Here is a 19,986-nt window from a genome sequence, read left to right as displayed (position 1 = left end):
AACACCATGTCCCTACCCTGTTTCTCCTCCCTTACACCATGCCCCTACCCTGTGCCCCCTCCGTAACACCATGCCCCTACCCTGTGTCCCCTCTCTAACACCATGCCCCTACCCTGTGTCCCCTCCCTAACACCTTGCCCCTACCCTGTGTCCTCTCCCTAACACCATGCCCCTACCATGTGTCCCCTCCCTAACACCTGATGCCCCTATCCTGTGTTCCCTCCCTAACACCATGCCCCTACCCTGTGTCCCCTCCCTAACACCTGATGCCCCCTACCCTGTGCCCCTACCCTGTGTCCCCTCCCTAACACCATGCCCCTACCCTGTGTCCCCTCCCTAACACCTGATGCCCCTACCCTCAGTCCCTCTCTAACACCTGATGCCCCTACCCTCAGTCCCTCCCAAACATTATATCTATGTAAGACAGCCTATAGACCTGGCACCCTGCCTACTCGAGGCCGACCCTTATCCTAAACAGTGTACACAACCTCTTCACTTTAGCCGCCAATGACGATAACCTGAGATAATTTTTGTCATGATTAAGTATTTCTCCTTGTTTTTGCTGGTAGATATATACATATATATATCGACCTGATATGATATAGAATTGGCACCAAAACATCCCCATACACTAGTTCTGTGACCAGGCTATAACTGTTTTACACACTTCTAATTGTACACACAAGTATATTTGTACAATTAACTATCACTTCTTCATTGCACAATAATGGAAAATTTACTGAACTCTATAAAGAGAAACAAAACACAGAGTACTAATTTATTATGGTTAATTATATTCATGGGTTTTATATTTCACCAAATTGGCTGTTTCACCCAAATACTCAAATTTTGGGTATTAACCATGGAAATTTTGCAGATATCATTTTATTACATATCACAACCTGTCAAGTGATTAATCGATTCAAAAACTACATCAATTAGAATTTTCATGTCAAGATAAATCCTGTGAATAGTTCCCAACTGTAACAGATATGCTGAATATAATAAAGTTTAACAATACTTTAAACCTTGACACTTAAAACATATATATAAAGAATGCATAATCTGAAAAGAAATGTGTAACAACATACATTAAGTATGTATATAAAACTCTACTATCTAAGTTAGAATTCATTGCAATGTCATCTGATTATTTTTTAAATCCTTCATAACAATTTTCAAACTTACATAATATAATTAAGTTTATTAAATTAAAAAAAAAAAATTTCCAATAAATTTAACTACTATAATTTATATTTCAATTGAATTATTAAAAGTGATAAGAAGACTTGGTTAGAAGAGGAAGTTATAGATTGGTATCATAAGGTAGTGTTATACCGCTTGTTTACCTGGTCAACAATGCCAGGTACACTAACGAGGTCTGTGTAACAATGTACTGTCCAACACTAATATCAATGTTTATTTCTTATGTATCAGAAATGGAAATCAAACCATTAAAAAATGCACAACAATATCTCATTGAAAAATAACATGCTAAATAAATGATTTATTTACTTACTGGAAGTCCTGAAACTGGCTCTCTGGTCGTTCTGAGAATCTGGAATGGCGACTTTGTGCCCTACTATCTGTTAAAACAAACGAGACATTTAAATGGAATATGTTGACTTTACTCTTACTCATACAGTTTCTCTCGATTTGTCGGTAGATATCATAGTATTGCCTGTTTCAGAAAAAAATCTCGATCGATTGAATAATCTGAGCTGAGTGACATGTGATTGCTTGGTTTCCGGACAAGACAAAGAATCGAGTATATAATGATCCAACACCTGAGTTCTATCTTGACGATTGGTGCCGTAAAAATCTATAAAACCCAAGTACAGGATTTATTTATGATAGACGGTGTGATTGGTGTGTCGGAGTATACCTGGAGTTATCAATACACACAAACATGGAACCGTTCTACCAGGCGAACCGCAGATATAAAAGTTGACAAGTTACTTAAAACACTGTTTATATATTATCAGCCAAATATTGACAAAACAAATTCAGATGTTTCTGAATAATACAGCTTTATATCATTTACTTGTAAATACAACTTACATGTTTACACATATATGATTGTGTACTTTGTTTTTAACGTAAACTCAATTTTTGACAATAATCTCAGTTAAAAATATCTTTTACCAAATACTACTGATGTGATCATTTTGTACCCAGGTCAATGATCATATATAATATATTGAAATATTTGTTCAAGAAATGTGAAAATTACATCTGGCACAAAATCATTCTACCGAGTAAAATATAAGATGCAAAAAAAAAAAATAAAAACAACATAAATAATAAGGAAAAATACAGAAAAATATGTTTTTTTGATTCAAAATAACAGTAATTAATACAAATAAGTTATAAACAGTCCAATTGTGAAAACTAAATTGATCTCTTGACATTAGATTTACCTGATCAGGTAGCAGGTGTGAATCAAGCTATATTGCCCCTATAAACCTACCATTGACTATAATTTTGTGATTTGACCCCGGAATGGACATAGACACACAATGACCCTATATCACACGCTATAGCCATCAGTAAACAAAAAGGTGTTCAGATAAGTAAATATAACAGACACTAACCCGGCTTGTAAATCCATATCTGTGCTCTCAACTACTCGTTAAATGGTCAATTCTAGTACAATAAACTTACAGTAAAAGCAATAGTCAATCCTAGCACATGTACTTTAAACTTAAGGTAAAAGTAAAACAAAAATAGTCGATCAATAATTCACACTATACTTTTCTGGAAAAATCTTGGCTATAATGTCCATAATGTGAAAAAAGTTCATAAGAAAATTTATTGGAATTAAATTCGTTAATGACATTATATAAACCACAATACTATTTTGAATTAACATTGAGTTAATTATGACTCTGATAATTGTCTATGAAAATGGATAATTATTACAATATCAATAATATTGATACTGTGGAGTACAGGAGACAGAACATGGGGAATTTCTTTAATGTAGGTCAAAGGTCAAATTGTAGGTCACAGCAACCTACTTTTGGCATATCCCTCCCCTATCTTTAATTTGAAGTTCATTACATACTGATATGCCATATTGATATTGACAATTACTGGTAAAAGATTTATGACGAAAATGTTCTTTTCAGTGTCATTTTTTAATTACTGCATCAAAATTGTAAAATTCAATATATAGTCATATATGACAGAACTCGATCCTAACATAGCCTTAGAGGTCACAAGATGAATGTATGTTTCAAAAATATTTTACAGCAGGTGCCAGCCGTCAGATGCCCACACATATATCCCCGCTTGTCACCAGTACCAAGCCATTTAACATGTAAGTCCATAGCTTTCTATACCTTCCAAGTACATGTGACTTAATATCAAAGTTCGACTTTTCATAATTTACATTTACAGAAAGTGCTGTAAGGTGATTTTAACTACATCCATTAAGATCAAAGCTCAGATACCAGTACTTATGCTGATTGTATGGGCCAATTAGAATATCCAATTTTTTACAAATATAACATTTGTTTACAAAAGTGTACACACCCAGTGTTAAAATAAACATATGCACAAAATCAAAAAGTAAGATTTAAAGTACCGAGATTTACAAAAAGTTAACACCTAAATGGTAGTAAACAGTGATAGTTGTATATCGCGGAGAGGAACGCCTGATAACTTTGGTAAATATATATTTATGACAACATATGAATTACAGAGAAGTCCTCCTGGTAGTGAGATGTCTATTTAAACAAATTTTTATAAGGTCGAAAAGTACTTCAAAATTTAATATGTATGAAATGTGTAAACATTTGAGTTAAATACAACATGAAATAGTTTTATGAATTTAATTCTAATAAACTTTAAACTAAAAGTAAAACCCAATTTTAATTGAAGTATATACCTAATTATGTTGAAATTAATTAGGAACATATTAATTAACATTTTTTGTATCTATATTCAAAATACTATTTTATCAAATAAAAATAAAAAAAAGTAAAACCAGTACATTGGAACTCAAAGTACACTTGCAATATTTTTTTCAAAAGTAAAATATTGATAATTGATTTTTTGTGTTGGTACCAAATAATTTATTGGTGTGCCTACCTTTACCTTCCAATCCAAGTGTTTATTCTATGCTGTGTAAACGTCTCTAAGACACAGCCGGCCCACAATAATATATCCGTCAATGTTTAACACACGTGTACCTGTCTAGGTCTGTAGAAATCTACAGGGCTCGTTCTAATAACCTTACCAGCACTTTGTCCGATACCAACTGTAAATCCACAGGATTAGCTCCAAGTATCGGTGAAAGTCGAGGTAATAAAGAGATTTCTATCCATCAAGCCTGCCAGTACCTTTACAATCAATGTTTAGAGTCATCGCCAAAGCCAGGATTACAGTCACTAAATGTGCCATATTTTATTGCCATTTCTCAAATCTTTTCTCCTCATGTGTCACTCAAAAAGGTAATCTATTACAGTGACAATCTCTCATTTTTCCAGTTCACGTAATCGTACATTTTTTTTTTTATTAGATTTTTATTTAAGGCTAAGAGATTTTTGAAAGTGTACCATTTACATATTGATATTACCTACTTAGAATATGTTATTTTCTTATAAGTCTTACAGAATAGAGTTAAAACTTAGGTAACTTAAACAATCAAAAAGCATATTTTCTATATTCAGGTATGAAGATAAATATTTAAAGTACTCATGGCCAGACTTGATAATACTTGATTTTATAAAGAAAGAATACAAAAGAAGTTTATAGGAATATTTATCTTATTTGTCAGAATTGAAATCGTGTGTTTTGTTTTTAAAAAGTATCTTTTAAAATTCTTGATGTACAGGAATATGCATTTAGTCAAATTCTGTAACCAGAATATATCAGAATCTCTTAGAATCCAAAATAATATCGAAATGTACATTGTTCTGCAGTAATAATTGAAAAATCCCTTTGTTTGTATTTTTTGTGAATTTATTATTTTCAATCAAAATTGAATGCATGAATGAAAGCTTAGTCCTCTCTATCAGAAGTGTATCCACTATCTGGTAAACCTATACAATTAAACATACCTGACCCATCTAACCATGAGGGTCAAGGTGATTCATTAGAACAAACAAAATAGTCCATCACCTCAGCATACTACAGGCCAAATATCAATTCATTATAGGCTTCTTGATTATTTAGAAGACTATATCCTATTTGAATCCTATAATTTAGCTTCAATGAAGGTCAAGGTCATCTATATAAACAAATTTGTTTGCTAATATAATCTAAGATTAGGCCCAACATCAGCAATCTGGGTTTTAAAAAGGTTAATTTTTTTAATCTTCCAGCCATTTGATCACTGTGACCTTGGAAAAAAGGCAAACAAGAAAAAGCCTTTAAAATTGCCACATGCTCTGCAGAGAGTTTGCAGAATTTTCAGCTCTGGTCACAATACAAATCTTTTCAGCTATTGCAGCAGATTTTTTTGTTTTCAAATAATTGATAGCTGAAATCTTTTCAGGTAAAATTTTGCATTATGTTAAAAGAAGAATATCTTCTTTTAACATAGACTTTATAATTCAGACTACACAAACTCTTACCAATTAATTAATACTGATCAAAACTTGTTGTCAATTTTAATTACCATCACCTTCATGCACATACGCTTACATTACATACATAGTACATATTCAAAATTATTTGCTGTGATATATAGCAGTTAAAAAAACTTTGTATGGCAACTATTAACATTGTGCAGTGAGCATGCATTATAGTTGCCTGTATCTCTGGTGTTAAGACATTTATTGAACCCTGTATTTATAGGCCACATCTGCTGCAGTTCTATAGTTATTGTTTGTATATTCACAGATGTTTAAGAATGAACAATCATATAAATCATTTGGACTCTTAAATTGTTAAGAGAAACCTAAAATTGTAAAGATGTTAACAGAAAAGATGGTCGCGTCCCTAATAACAGGCGATGTCTATTCCAACAGTCTTGCTGATTGGATAAGATTTCCATCTGTACATCTAGTGGAACCAAACAAAAGTAGGAGGATTTGAGTGATGAATTATTCATGATATCGCAGCAAATGGTGCCCATCATGTACCCAGGGGTAAATAAATACATGTGTGACTTTCACTTGAGTCCAAGGATGGATGGATTAACAATATAGACATCTTTTGAGTTTATTTTTATAGTTTGTATTAATCTCTTAATTGCTTCAGACTTGGCACAATTCACCCAGGAAGGTGTTCCTCCTGTATATAAAGCCACGCTCCTACCAAACTGTCACATCACGCTGTCATTTCTACCGTTAGCCAATCATTCCTTTCTCACCAAAACCTCAGTATGTAACCATGACTACAGTAGAATTGTACATATCCATTTAGGCTTTCATTGCAATCTCCCGGGTAACATGTGTCATTGATAATTTGACAACAATTAAATCACATCTGGGCCTTTCCTTACCTTTGTTGTCATTTCAATAGCAATACCTATTTATATATGCAAGTGAGCAGTATAAGTCAAGAAATATAGAGACAAATAATTTACATTATGAAATTGAGACAGGTTAACCAATCTAAACTTTTTCCAACACCTGACATAATTTGACTGATGTACAGCTGAAATATTATCATTTGGTATCTTAGTAAAATTATTCTCCAGATTTTTTTAGATTCAAATAAAATTCCCCTTATTCCTCCCCAACTTAAAGATCAAGGGATGAATTAGTGGGTGGAGCTGGTTGGATATGTGACATTCTACTGTAACAGTATAAGATGAGGCCTGTATATATAGCAGCAGCTCGAGTATATACAGCGTGACCATTATACTTACAATATCCTCTCTTTGAATAAAATTTTTTGCCTTTTAAGTCAGAAAAAGATGTGGTAAAACAAGATGAAAACTGGAATAATAGAAATGTGTATACATATAAAAATCTTGTTTAGCTGGACAGAGGTCACCAAAGGTCACCAAACAGTCCCTTACCTAAGCAGCTTAGAAGGCCCTATGTTAGTTCTTCCGGCGAGTGGTTTTGGGAAAAAAATTGTGACCATTCAGTATTGCCAACCTCTGATGAGGTCAAATCGGGTGATCACCCTTGAAAAAACCGGTGAAAGGGTCAAAACAAGGGTCATATGTGAAACAACATTTTAGTGTAATTTTTAACACTTTTTAAAAGCCTTAAATATGCATATATTTATTATTTTCTTATTGTTATTCAATAATATCTATGATGATCTTTTTTTGTAATAACATAATTAATATCTGATAATTAATAAAAATATTGTATTAAGAAATCTTTTAAATAATATTTGATAAAATCCGGATTTTTTGTTTTACACGTTTCCGGTTTCATTATTATCTTTGACTTAACAAAATGGCGGCCATTATGATTGGCTTTCCTGCCTACTACAACAGAATAACGTTACGTTGACTATGTTTTATTCATGTGATTAAATCTTTGTCTGAAATCACAAGTGTTTGTCGGGTCAATCAGGTTAGGCATTCTAAAACGTCTAAAAAAACGGGTCAACCCGGGGAAATCGGGTGAGTTGGCAATACTGCTATTGATGAATATCATTTTTATTTTGAAACAAGAGATCCCAGAGGGATCTTGGCGCCCACCAAAGAATGATCTATGTCTGACAATGGAAAAAGGGATCTTTTCCCTGCTTTTCAAACTTTTTCAAACACACTACATATAAAATTTGAGACAGATCCCTATAGTACTTTCTAAGAAATAGTGGTAACAAACTTCAACAATGAAATCTAAGATGGCGGCCAGTTTGCCATCTTGTTTACCGATCAGTCCCGAAAGGCATTATGGATCAGTCCTTAAATGTACTATGCACAACTAGGGTACAAGGGGAAACTATGCATGGAATTTGAGAAAGATCCCTTCAGTACTTTCTGAGAAATAGCGATAACAAACTTTAACTATCAAAATCCAAGATGGCCGTCAGTCGGTCATCTTGTTGACCGATCGGTCCCAAAATGCAATATGTACAACTAGGGTCCTAGGGGAACCTGTATATGAAATTTGATAAAGATCCCTTTAGTACTTTTTGAGAAATAGTGGTAACAAACTTTAACCATTAAAATCCAAGATGGCCGCCTGTCGGCCATCTTGTTGACCAGTCGGTCCCAAAATGCAATATGCACAACTAGGGTCCTAGCGGAACCGACATATGAAATTTGAGAAAGATCCCTTCAGTACTTTTTGAGAAATAGCGGTAACAAACTTTAACTATCAAAATCCAAGTAGGCCGCCTGTCGGCCATCTTGTTCACAGATTGGTCCCAAAATGGAACATGCACAACTAGGGTCCTAGGGAAACCTATATATATATATGAAATTTGAGAAAGATCCCATCAGTACTTTTTGAAAAATAGCGGTAACAAACTTTAACTATCAAAATCCAAGATGGCCGCCTGTCGGGACATTTTGGGACCAATCGATGAACAAGATGGCCGACAGGCGGCCATCTTGTTCATCGATCGGTCCCAAAATGTACTATGCACAACTAGGGCCCTAGGGGAACCTGTATATGAAATTTGAGAAAGATCCCTTCAGCACTTTTTGAGAAATAGCGGTAACAAACTTTAACTATCAAAATCCAAGATGGCCGCCTGTCGGCCATCTTGTTCACCGATCCGTCCCAAAATGCAATATGCACAACTAGGGCCCTAGGGGACCCTATTTATGAAATTTGAGAAAGATCCCTTCAGTACTTTTTGAGAAATAGCGGTAACAAACTTTAACTATCAAAATCCAAGATGGCCGCCTGTCGGCCATCTTGTACATCGATCGGTCCCAAAATGCAATATGCACAACTAATGTCCTAGGGGAACCGACATATGAAATTTGAGAAAGATCCCTTTCGTACTTTCTGAGAAATATCGGTAACAAGAATTGTTAATGGACGGACGGACGGAAGGACGGACGACGGACCACGGACGAAAGGCGATTTAAATAGCCCACCATCTGATGATGGTGGGCTAAAAAAAAACCAACAAACTTGGTAACTCTTACTCTATCATGTTTTAACCCGATATCAGGACTTTTAACCTCTATCATATAATATTGTAATAACATAAAAAGTTTTGAATTTCATAATGATTGTGCCAAACATTTGCTTTGTCTTACACAAGCAAATACCAGTAGTTACAAAACAACATCTTAAACAATCAAGTACCCGTGAGTAGTTACAAAACAACATCTGTCCTCAACTTCTAGAATGGAAATATACTTTTTTAAACTACTAAAAACTATTTTCAAAGTGACTTTCCGTTTTCTAAATTTTGAAATTATCCATAGTAAACATCTCATTTAATTGTGCCACATCGGTTTTCCAAATCAAACTACTGGTGTTCGTAATTCTTACCAAATAGAAACATCCTAAAGGTGTTTTACTACACAACAGTCAACCATACATCCAGTAGGATATTCAAACCTGAGAAAAGCAGTAATAAGACAGACTTACCGATAGTGGAGCGTGGGGCATTAGATACAATGGATACATATTCCATGGGGACAGGAGTGTTAGCCACAGTGGTTGCACTGGAGGAATGTTTCATGTGGAACGATCTCAGGAACTCCTACAATAAGTAATCACTAAAGTTAAACCAATGATAGCATCTAAAACAAGGTAGGATTTCAAACTCTTCCTCCAGAGTTTACCAATCTTCACTTGCTTCATATACAATGTTTTTGGTTTTTTTAATTCTAACATTACATGTATTTGGTCAAAAATGATTCTGATATGATGTATTATATTCAAGTTATTTCCCTTTAAACAATAGTTATCTCCCTTAGTAATTATGCTAGTTATATCCCTTAACTCACCTCATCCAAAAACAGATCACTATAGGATCCCATTCTGTAAAAATAAGAAAAAAATAACACTATGGATAATGAACGATTTATAAAAGTATGGATAAGGTATGATTTATATACAGTATGGATAAGGTATGATTTATACACAGTATGGATAAGGTATGATTTATACACAGTATGGATAAGGTATGATTTATACACAGTATGGATAAGGTATGATTTATATACAGTATGGATAAGGTATGATTTATACACAGTATGGATAAGGTATGATTTATACACAGTATGGATAAGGTATGATTTATATACAGTATGGATAAGGTATGATTTATACACAGTATGGATAAGGTATGATTTATATACAGTATGGATAAGGTATGATTTATACACAGTATGGATAAGGTATGATTTATATACAGTATGGATAAGGTATGATTTATATACAGTATGGATAAGGTATGATTTATATACAGTATGGATAAGGTATGATTTATACACAGTATGGATAAGGTATGATTTATATACAGTATGGATAAGGTATGATTTATACACAGTATGGATAAGGTATGATTTATACACAGTATGGATAAGGTATGATTTATACACAGTATGGATAAGGTATGATTTATACACAGTATGGATAAGGTATGATTTATATACAGTATGGATAAGGTATGATTTATACACAGTATGGATAAGGTATGATTTATACACAGTATGGATAAGGTATGATTTATACACAGTATGGATAAGGTATGATTTATATACAGTATGGATAAGGTATGATTTATATACAGTATGGATAAGGTATGATTTATATACAGTATGGATAAGGTATGATTTATATACAGTATGGATAAGGTATGATTTATACACAGTATGGATAAGGTATGATTTATATACAGTATGGATAAGGTATGATTTATATACAGTATGGATAAGGTATGATTTATATACAGTATGGATAAGGTATGATTTATATACAGTATGGATAAGGTATGATTTATACACAGTATGGATAAGGTATGATTTATATACAGTATGGATAAGGTATGATTTATATTTATCACAAGGTAAAAACTAACGGGTATGATTTATATCACAGGTAAAACTAACGGGTATGATTTATATCACAAGGTAAAACTAACGGGTATGATTTATATCACAGGTAAAACTAACGGGTATGATTTATATCACAAGGTAAAACTAACGGGTAATGATTTATATCACAAGGTAAAACTAACGGGTATGATTTATATCACAAGGTAAAACTAACGGGTATGATTTATATCACAAGGTAAAACTAACGGGTATGATTTATATCACAAGGTAAAACTAACGGGTATGATTTATATCACAAGGTAAAACTAACGGTATGATTTATATCACAAGGTAAAACTAACGGGTATGATTTATATCACAAGGTAAAACTAACGGGTATGATTTATATCACAAGGTAAAACTAACGGGTATGATTTATATCACAAGGTAAAACTAACGGGTATGATTTATATCACAAGGTAAAACTAACGGGTATGATTTATATCACAAGTAAAACTAACGGGTATGATTTATATCACAAGGTAAAACTAACGGGTATGATTTATATCACAAGGTAAAACTAACGGGTATGATTTATATCACAAGGTAAAACTAACGGGTATGATTTATATCACAAGGTAAAACTAACGGTATGATTTATATCACAAGGTAAAACTAACGGGTATGATTTATATCACAAGGTAAAACTAACGGGTATGATTTATATCACAAGGTAAAACTAACGGGTATGATTTATATCACAAGGTAAAACTAACGGGTATGATTTATATCACAAGGTAAAACTAACGGGTATGATTTATATCACAAGGTAAAACTAACGGGTATGATTTATATCACAAGGTAAAACTAACGGGTATGATTTATATCACAAGGTAAAACTAACGGGTATGATTTATATCACAAGGTAAAACTAACGGGTATGATTTATATCACAAGGTAAAACTAACGGGTATGATTTATATCACAAGGTAAAACTAACGGGTATGATTTATATCACAAGGTAAAACTAACGGGTATGATTTATATCACAAGGTAAAACTAACGGGTATGATTTATATCACAAGGTAAAACTAACGGGTATGATTTATATCACAAGGTAAAACTAACGGGTATGATTTATATCACAAGGTAAAAACTAACGGGTATGATTTATATCACAAGGTAAAAACTAACGGGTATGATTTATATCACAAGGTAAAACTAACGGGTATGATTTATATCACAAGGTAAAACTAACGGGTATGATTTATATCACAAGGTAAAACTAACGGGTATGATTTATATCACAAGGTAAAACTAACGGGTATGATTTATATCACAAGGTAAAACTAACGGGTATGATTTATATCACAAGGTAAAACTAACGGGTATGATTTATATAACAAGGTAAAAACTAACGGGTATGATTTATATCACAAGGTAAAACTAACGGGTATGATTTATATCACAAGGTAAAACTAACGGGTATGATTTATATCACAAGGTAAAACTAACGGGTATGATTTTTATATCACAAGGTAAAACTAACGGGTATGATTTATATCACAAGGTAAAACTAACGGGTATGATTTATATCACAAGGTAAAACTAACGGGTATGATTTATATCACAAGGTAAAACTAACGGGTATGATTTATATCACAAGGTAAAACTAACGGGTATGATTTATATCACAAGGTAAAACTAACGGGTATGATTTATATCACAAGGTAAAACTAACGGGTATGATTTTATATCACAAGGTAAAACTAACGGGTATGATTTATATCACAAGGTAAAACTAACGGGTATGATTTATATCACAAGGTAAAACTAACGGGTATGATTTATATCACAAGGTAAAACTAACGGGTATGATTTATATCACAAGGTAAAACTAACGGGTATGATTTATATCACAAGGTAAAACTAACGGGTATGATTTATATCACAAGGTAAAACTAACGGGTATGATTTATATCACAAGGTAAAACTAACGGGTATGATTTATATCACAAGGTAAAACTAACGGGTATGATTTATATCACAAGGTAAAACTAACGGGTATGATTTATATCACAAGGTAAAACTAACGGGTATGATTTATATCACAAGGTAAAACTAACGGGTATGATTTATATCACAAGGTAAAACTAACGGGTATGATTTATATCACAAGGTAAAACTAACGGTATGATTATATCACAAGGTAAACTAACGGTATGATTTATATCACAAGGTAAAACTAACGGGTATGATTTATATCACAAGGTAAAAACTAACGGGTATGATTTATATCACAAGGTAAAACTAACGGGTATGATTTATATCACAAGGTAAAACTAACGGGTATGATTTATATCACAAGGTAAAACTAACGGGTATGATTTATATCACAAGGTAAAACTAACGGGTATGATTTATATCACAAGGTTAAAAAGTAAACTAACGGGTATGATTTATATCACAAGGTAAAACTAACGGGTATGATTTATATCACAAGGTAAAACTAACGGGTATGATTTATATCACAAGGTAAAACTAACGGGTATGATTTATATCACAAGGTAAAACTAACGGGTATGATTTATATCACAAGATAAAACTAACGGGTATGATTTATATCACAGGTAAAACTAACGGGTATGATTTATATCACAAGGTAAAACTAACGGGTATGATTTATATCACAAGGCAAATTTAACGGGTATAATTTATATCACAAGGTAAAAATAACGAGTATGATTTAAATCACAAGGTAAAACTAACGGGCATGATTTATATCACAAGGCTTAACTAACGGGTATAATTTATATCACAAGGTAAAACTAACGGGTATGATTTATATCACAAGGTAAAACTAACGGGTATGATTTATATCACAAGGTAAAACAAACGGCCATGATTTTATATAACAAGGTAAAACTAACGGGTATGATTTATATCACAGGTAAAACTAACGGGTATGATTTATATCACAAGGTAAAACTAACGGGTATGATTTATATCACAAGGTAAAACTAACGGGTATGATTTATATCACAAGGTAAAACTAACGGGTATGATTTATATCACAAGGTAAAACTAACGGGTATGATTTATATCACAAGGTAAAACTAACGGGTATGATTTATATCACAAGGTAAAACTAACGGGTATGATTTATATCACAAGGTAAAACTAACGGGTATGATTTATATATCACAAGGTAAAACTAACGGTATGATTTATATCACAAGGTAAAACTAACGGGTATGATTTATATCACAAGGTAAAAACTAACGGGTATGATTTATATCACACAGGTAAAACTAACGGGTATGATTTATATCACAAGGTAAAACTAACGGGTATGATTTATATCACAAGGTAAAACTAACGGGTATGATTTATATCACAAGGTAAAACTAACGGGTATGATTTATATCACAAGGTAAAACTAACGGGTATGATTTATATCACAAGGTAAAACTAACGGGTATGATTTATATCACAAGGTAAAACTAACGGGTATGATTTATATCACAAGGTAAAACTAACGGGTATGATTTATATCACAAGGTAAAACTAACGGGTATGATTTATATACAGTAAACTAAGGTAAAAACAGTAAAACTAACGGGTATGATTTATATCACAAGGTAAAACTAACGGGTATGATTTATATCACAAGGTAAAACTAACGGGTATGATTTATATCACAAGGTAAAACTAACGGGTATGATTTATATCACAAGGTAAAACTAACGGGTATGATTTATATCACAAGGTAAAACTAACGGGTATGATTTATATCACAAGGTAAAACTAACGGGTATGATTTATATCACAAGGTAAAACTAACGGGTATGATTTATATCACAAGGTAAAACTAACGGGTATGATTTATATCACAAGGTAAAACTAACGGGTATGATTTATATCACAAGGTAAAACTAACGGGTATGATTTATATCACAAGGTAAAACTAACGGGTATGATTTATATCACAAGGTAAAACTAACGGGTATGATTTATATCACAAGGTAAAACTAACGGGTATGATTTATATCACAAGGTAAAACTAACGGGTATGATTTATATCACAAGGTAAAACTAAGGTAATAGGTATAATATCACAAGGTAAAACTAACGGGTATGATTTATATCACAACGGTAAAACTAACGGGTATGATTTATATCACAAGGTAAAACTAACGGGTATGATTTATATCACAAGGTAAAACTAACGGGTATGATTTATATCACAAGGTAAAACTAACGGGTATGATTTATATCACAAGGTAAAACTAACGGGTATGATTTATATCACAAGGTAAAACTAACGGGTATGATTTATATCACAAGGTAAAACTAACGGGTATGATTTATATCACAAGGTAAAACTAACGGGTATGATTTATATCACAAGGTAAAACTAACGGTATGATTTATATCACAAGGTAAAACTAACGGGTATGATTTATATCACAAGGTAAAACTAACGGGTATGATTTATATCACAAGGTAAAACTAACGGGTATGATTTATATCACAAGGTAAAACTAACGGGTATGATTTATATCACAAGGTAAAACTAACGGGTATGATTTATATCACAAGGTAAAACTAACGGGTATGATTTATATATCACAAGGTAAAACTAACGGGTATGATTTATATCACAAGGTAAAACTAACGGGTATGATTTATATCACAAGGTAAAACTAACGGGTATGATTTATATCACAAGGTAAAACTAACGGGTATGATTTATATCACAAGGTAAAACTAACGGGTATGATTTATATCACAAGGTAAAACTAACGGGTATGCTTTATATCACAAGGTAAAAATAACGGGTATGATTTATATCACAAGGTAAAACTAACGGGTATGATTTATATCACAAGGTAAAACTAACGGGTATGATTTATATCACAAGGTAAAACTAACGGGTATGATTTATATCACAAGGTAAAACTAACGGGTATGATTTATATCACAAGGTAAAACTAACGGGTATGATTTATATCACAAGGTAAAACTAACGGGTATGATTTATATCACAAGGTAAAACTAACGGGTATGATTTATATCACAAGGTAAAACTAACGGGTATGATTTATATCACAAGGTAAAACTAACGGGTATGATTTATATCACAAGGTAAAACTAACGGGCATGATTTATATCACAAGGTAAAACTAACGGGTATGATTTATATCACAAGGTAAAAATAACGGGTATGATTTATATCACAAGGTAAAACTAACGGGTATGATTTATATCACAAGGTAAAACTAACGGGTATGATTTATATCACAAGGTAAAACTAACGGGTATGATTTATATCACAAGGTAAAACTAACGGGTATGATTTATATCACAAGGTAAAACTAACGGGTATGATTTATATCACAAGGTAAAACTAACGGGTATGATTTATATCACAAGGTAAAACTAACGGGTATGATTTATATCACAAGGTAAAACTAACGGGTATGATTTATATCACAAGGTAAAACTAACGGGTATGATTTATATCACAAGGTAAAACTAACGGGTATGATTTATATCACAAGGTAAAACTAACGGGTATGATTTATATCACAAGGTAAAACTAACGGGTATGATTTATATCACAAGGTAAAACTAACGGGTATGATTTATATCACAAGGTAAAACTAACGGGTATGATTTTATATCACAAGGTAAAACTAACGGGTATGATTTATATCACAAGGTAAAACTAACGGGTATGATTTATATCACAAGGTAAAAAACTAACGGGTATGATTTATATCACAAGGTAAAACTAACGGGTATGATTTATATCACAAGGTAAAACTAACGGGTATGATTTATATCACAAGGTAAAACTAACGGGTATGATTTATATCACAAGGTAAAACTAACGGGTATGATTTATATCACAAGGTAAAACTAACGGGTATGATTTATATCACAAGGTAAAACTAACGGGTATGATTTATATCACAAGGTAAAACTAACGGGTATGATTTATATCACAAGGTAAAACTAACGGGTATGATTTATATCACAAGGTAAAACTAACGGGTATGATTTATATCACAGGTAAAATAACGGGTATGATTTATATCACAGGTAAAACTAACGGGTATGATTTATATCACAAGGTAAAACTAACGGGTATGATTTATATCACAAGGTAAAACTAACGGGTATGATTTATATCACAAGGTAAAACTAACGGGTATGATTTATATCACAAGTAAAACTAACGGGTATGATTTATATCACAAGGTAAAACTAACGGGTATGATTTATATCACAAGGTAAAACTAACGGGTATGATTTATATCACAAGGTAAAACAAACGGCCATGATTTTATATAACAAGGTAAAACTAACGGGTATGATTTATATCACAAGGTAAAACTAACGGGTATGATTTATATCACAAGGTAAAACTAACGGGTATGATTTATATCACAAGGTAAAACTAACGGGTATGATTTATATCACAGGTAAAACTAACGGGTATGATTTATATCACAAGGTAAAACTAACGGGTATGATTTATATCACAAGGTAAAACTAACGGGTATGATTTATATCACAAGGTAAAACTAACGGGTATGATTTATATCACAAGGTAAAACTAACGGGTATGATTTATATCACAATGTAAAAATAACGGGTATGATTTATATCACAAGGTAAAACTAACGGGTATGATTTATATCACAAGGTAAAACTAACGGGTATGATTTATATCACAAGGTATAACTAACGGGTATGATTTATATCACAAGGTAAAACTAACGGGTATGATTTATATCACAAGGTAAAACTAACGGGTATGATTTATATCACAAGGTAAAACTAACGGGTATGATTTATATCACAAGGTAAAACTAACGGGTATGATTTATATCACAAGGTAAAACTAACGGGTATGATTTATATCACAAGGTAAAACTAACGGGTATGATTTATATCACAAGGTAAAACTAACGGGTATGATTTATATCACAAGGTAAAACTAACGGGTATGATTTATATCACAAGGTAAAACTAACGGGTATGATTTATATCACAAGGTAAAACTAACGTTGATGATTTATATCACAAGGTAAAACTAACGGGTATGATTTATATCACAAGGTAAAACTAACGGGTATGATTTATATCACAAGGTAAAACTAACGGGTATGATTTATATCACAAGGTAAAACTAACGGGTATGATTTATATCACAAGGTAAAACTAACGGGTATGATTTATATCACAAGGTAAAACTAACGGGTATGATTTATATCACAAGGTAAAACTAACGGTATGATTTATATCACAAGGTAAAACTAACGGGTATGATTTATATCACAAGGTAAAACTAACGGGTATGATTTATATCACAAGGTAAAAACTACGGGTGATGATTTATATCACAAGGTAAAACTAACGGGTATGATTTATATCACAAGGTAAAACTAACGGGTATGATTTATATCACAAGGTAAAACTAAACGGGTATGATTTATATCACAAGGTAAAACTAACGGGTATGATTTATATCACAAGGTAAAACTAACGGGTATGATTTATATCACAAGGTAAAACTAACGGGTATGATTTATATCACAAGGTAAAACTAACGGGTATGATTTATATCACAAGGTAAAACTAACGGGTATGATTTATATCACAAGGTAAAACTAACGGGTATGATTTATATCACAAGGTAAAACTAACGGGTATGATTTATATCACACAAGGTAAAACTAACGGGTATGATTTATATCACAAGGTAAAACTAACGGGTATGATTTATATCACAAGGTAAAACTAACGGGTATGATTTATATCACAAGGTAAAACTAACGGGTATGATTTATATCACAAGGTAAAACTAACGGGTATGATTTATATCACAAGGTAAAACTAACGGGTATGATTTATATCACAAGGTAAAACTAACGGGTATGATTTATATCACAAGGTAAAACTAACGGGTATGATTTATATCACAAGGTAAAACTAACGGGTATGATTTATATCACAAGGTAAAACTAACGGGTATGATTTATATCACAAGGTAAAACTAACGGGTATGATTTATATCACAAGGTAAAACTAACGGGTATGATTTATATCACAAGGTAAAACTAACGGGTATGATTTATATCACAAGGTAAAACTAACGGGTATGATTTATATCACAAGGTAAAACTAACGGGTATGATTTATATCACACAGGTAAAACTAACGGGTATGATTTATATCACAAGGTAAAACTAACGGGTATGATTTATATCACAAGGTAAAACTAACGGGTATGATTTATATCACAAGGTAAAACTAACGGGTATGATTTATATCACAAGGTAAAACTAACGGTATGATAATTATATCACACAGGTAAAACTAACGGGTATGATTTATATCACAAGGTAAAACTAACGGGTATGATTTATATCACAAGGTAAAACTAACGGGTATGATTTATATCACAAAAAAAGGTATAATAACAGGTAAAACTAGGTATGATTTATATCACAAGGTAAAACTAACGGGTATGATTTATATCACAAGGTAAAACTAACGGGTATGATTTATATCACAAGGTAAAACTAACGGGTATGATTTATATCACAAGGTAAAACTAACGGGTATGATTTATATCACAAGGTAAAACTAACGGGTATGATTTATATCACAAGGTAAAACTAACGGGTATGATTTATATCACAAGGTAAAACTAACGGGTATGATTTATATCACAGGTAAAACTAACGGGTATGATTTATATCACAAGGTAAAACTAACGGGTATGATTTATATCACAAGGTAAAACTAACGGGTATGATTTATATATCACAGATAAAACTAACGGGTATGATTTGTATCACAAGGTAAAACTAACGGGTATGATTTATATCACAAGGTAAAACTAACGGGTATGATTTATATCACAAGGTAAAACTAACGGGTATGATTTATATCACAAGGTAAAACTAACGGGTATGATTTATATCACAAGGTAAAACTAACGGGTATGATTTATATCACAAGGTAAAACTAACGGGTATGATTTATATCACAAGGTAAAACTAACGGGTATGATTTATATCACAAGGTAAAACTAACGGGTA

The 19,986-nt window shown here is 32.3% G+C and overlaps 1 protein-coding gene across 1 annotated transcript in view; it reads right to left on the bottom strand.

Moving 5' to 3' along the window:
* The window catches only part of LOC138327335 (uncharacterized), a 102,766-nt gene that overhangs the window by 20,715 nt on the left and 62,065 nt on the right, over positions 1-19,986 (bottom strand). Inside the window, exons 18-20 of the mRNA XM_069273353.1 lie at positions 9,836-9,869; positions 9,474-9,588; positions 1,520-1,586 (exon numbers count right to left, since the gene is read on the bottom strand). Coding sequence (XP_069129454.1) covers positions 1,520-1,586; positions 9,474-9,588; positions 9,836-9,869 — 216 coding nt within the window. The remainder of the gene's footprint in view (positions 1-1,519; positions 1,587-9,473; positions 9,589-9,835; positions 9,870-19,986) is intronic.

The sequence above is a fragment of the Argopecten irradians genome, chromosome 7, assembly GCF_041381155.1.
Source record: "Argopecten irradians isolate NY chromosome 7, Ai_NY, whole genome shotgun sequence".
In the NCBI taxonomy this organism is placed as follows: domain Eukaryota; kingdom Metazoa; phylum Mollusca; class Bivalvia; order Pectinida; family Pectinidae; genus Argopecten; species Argopecten irradians.
Note: the sequence above shows the minus strand (reverse complement) of the source record. Positions and strands in the feature narration are given on the sequence as shown.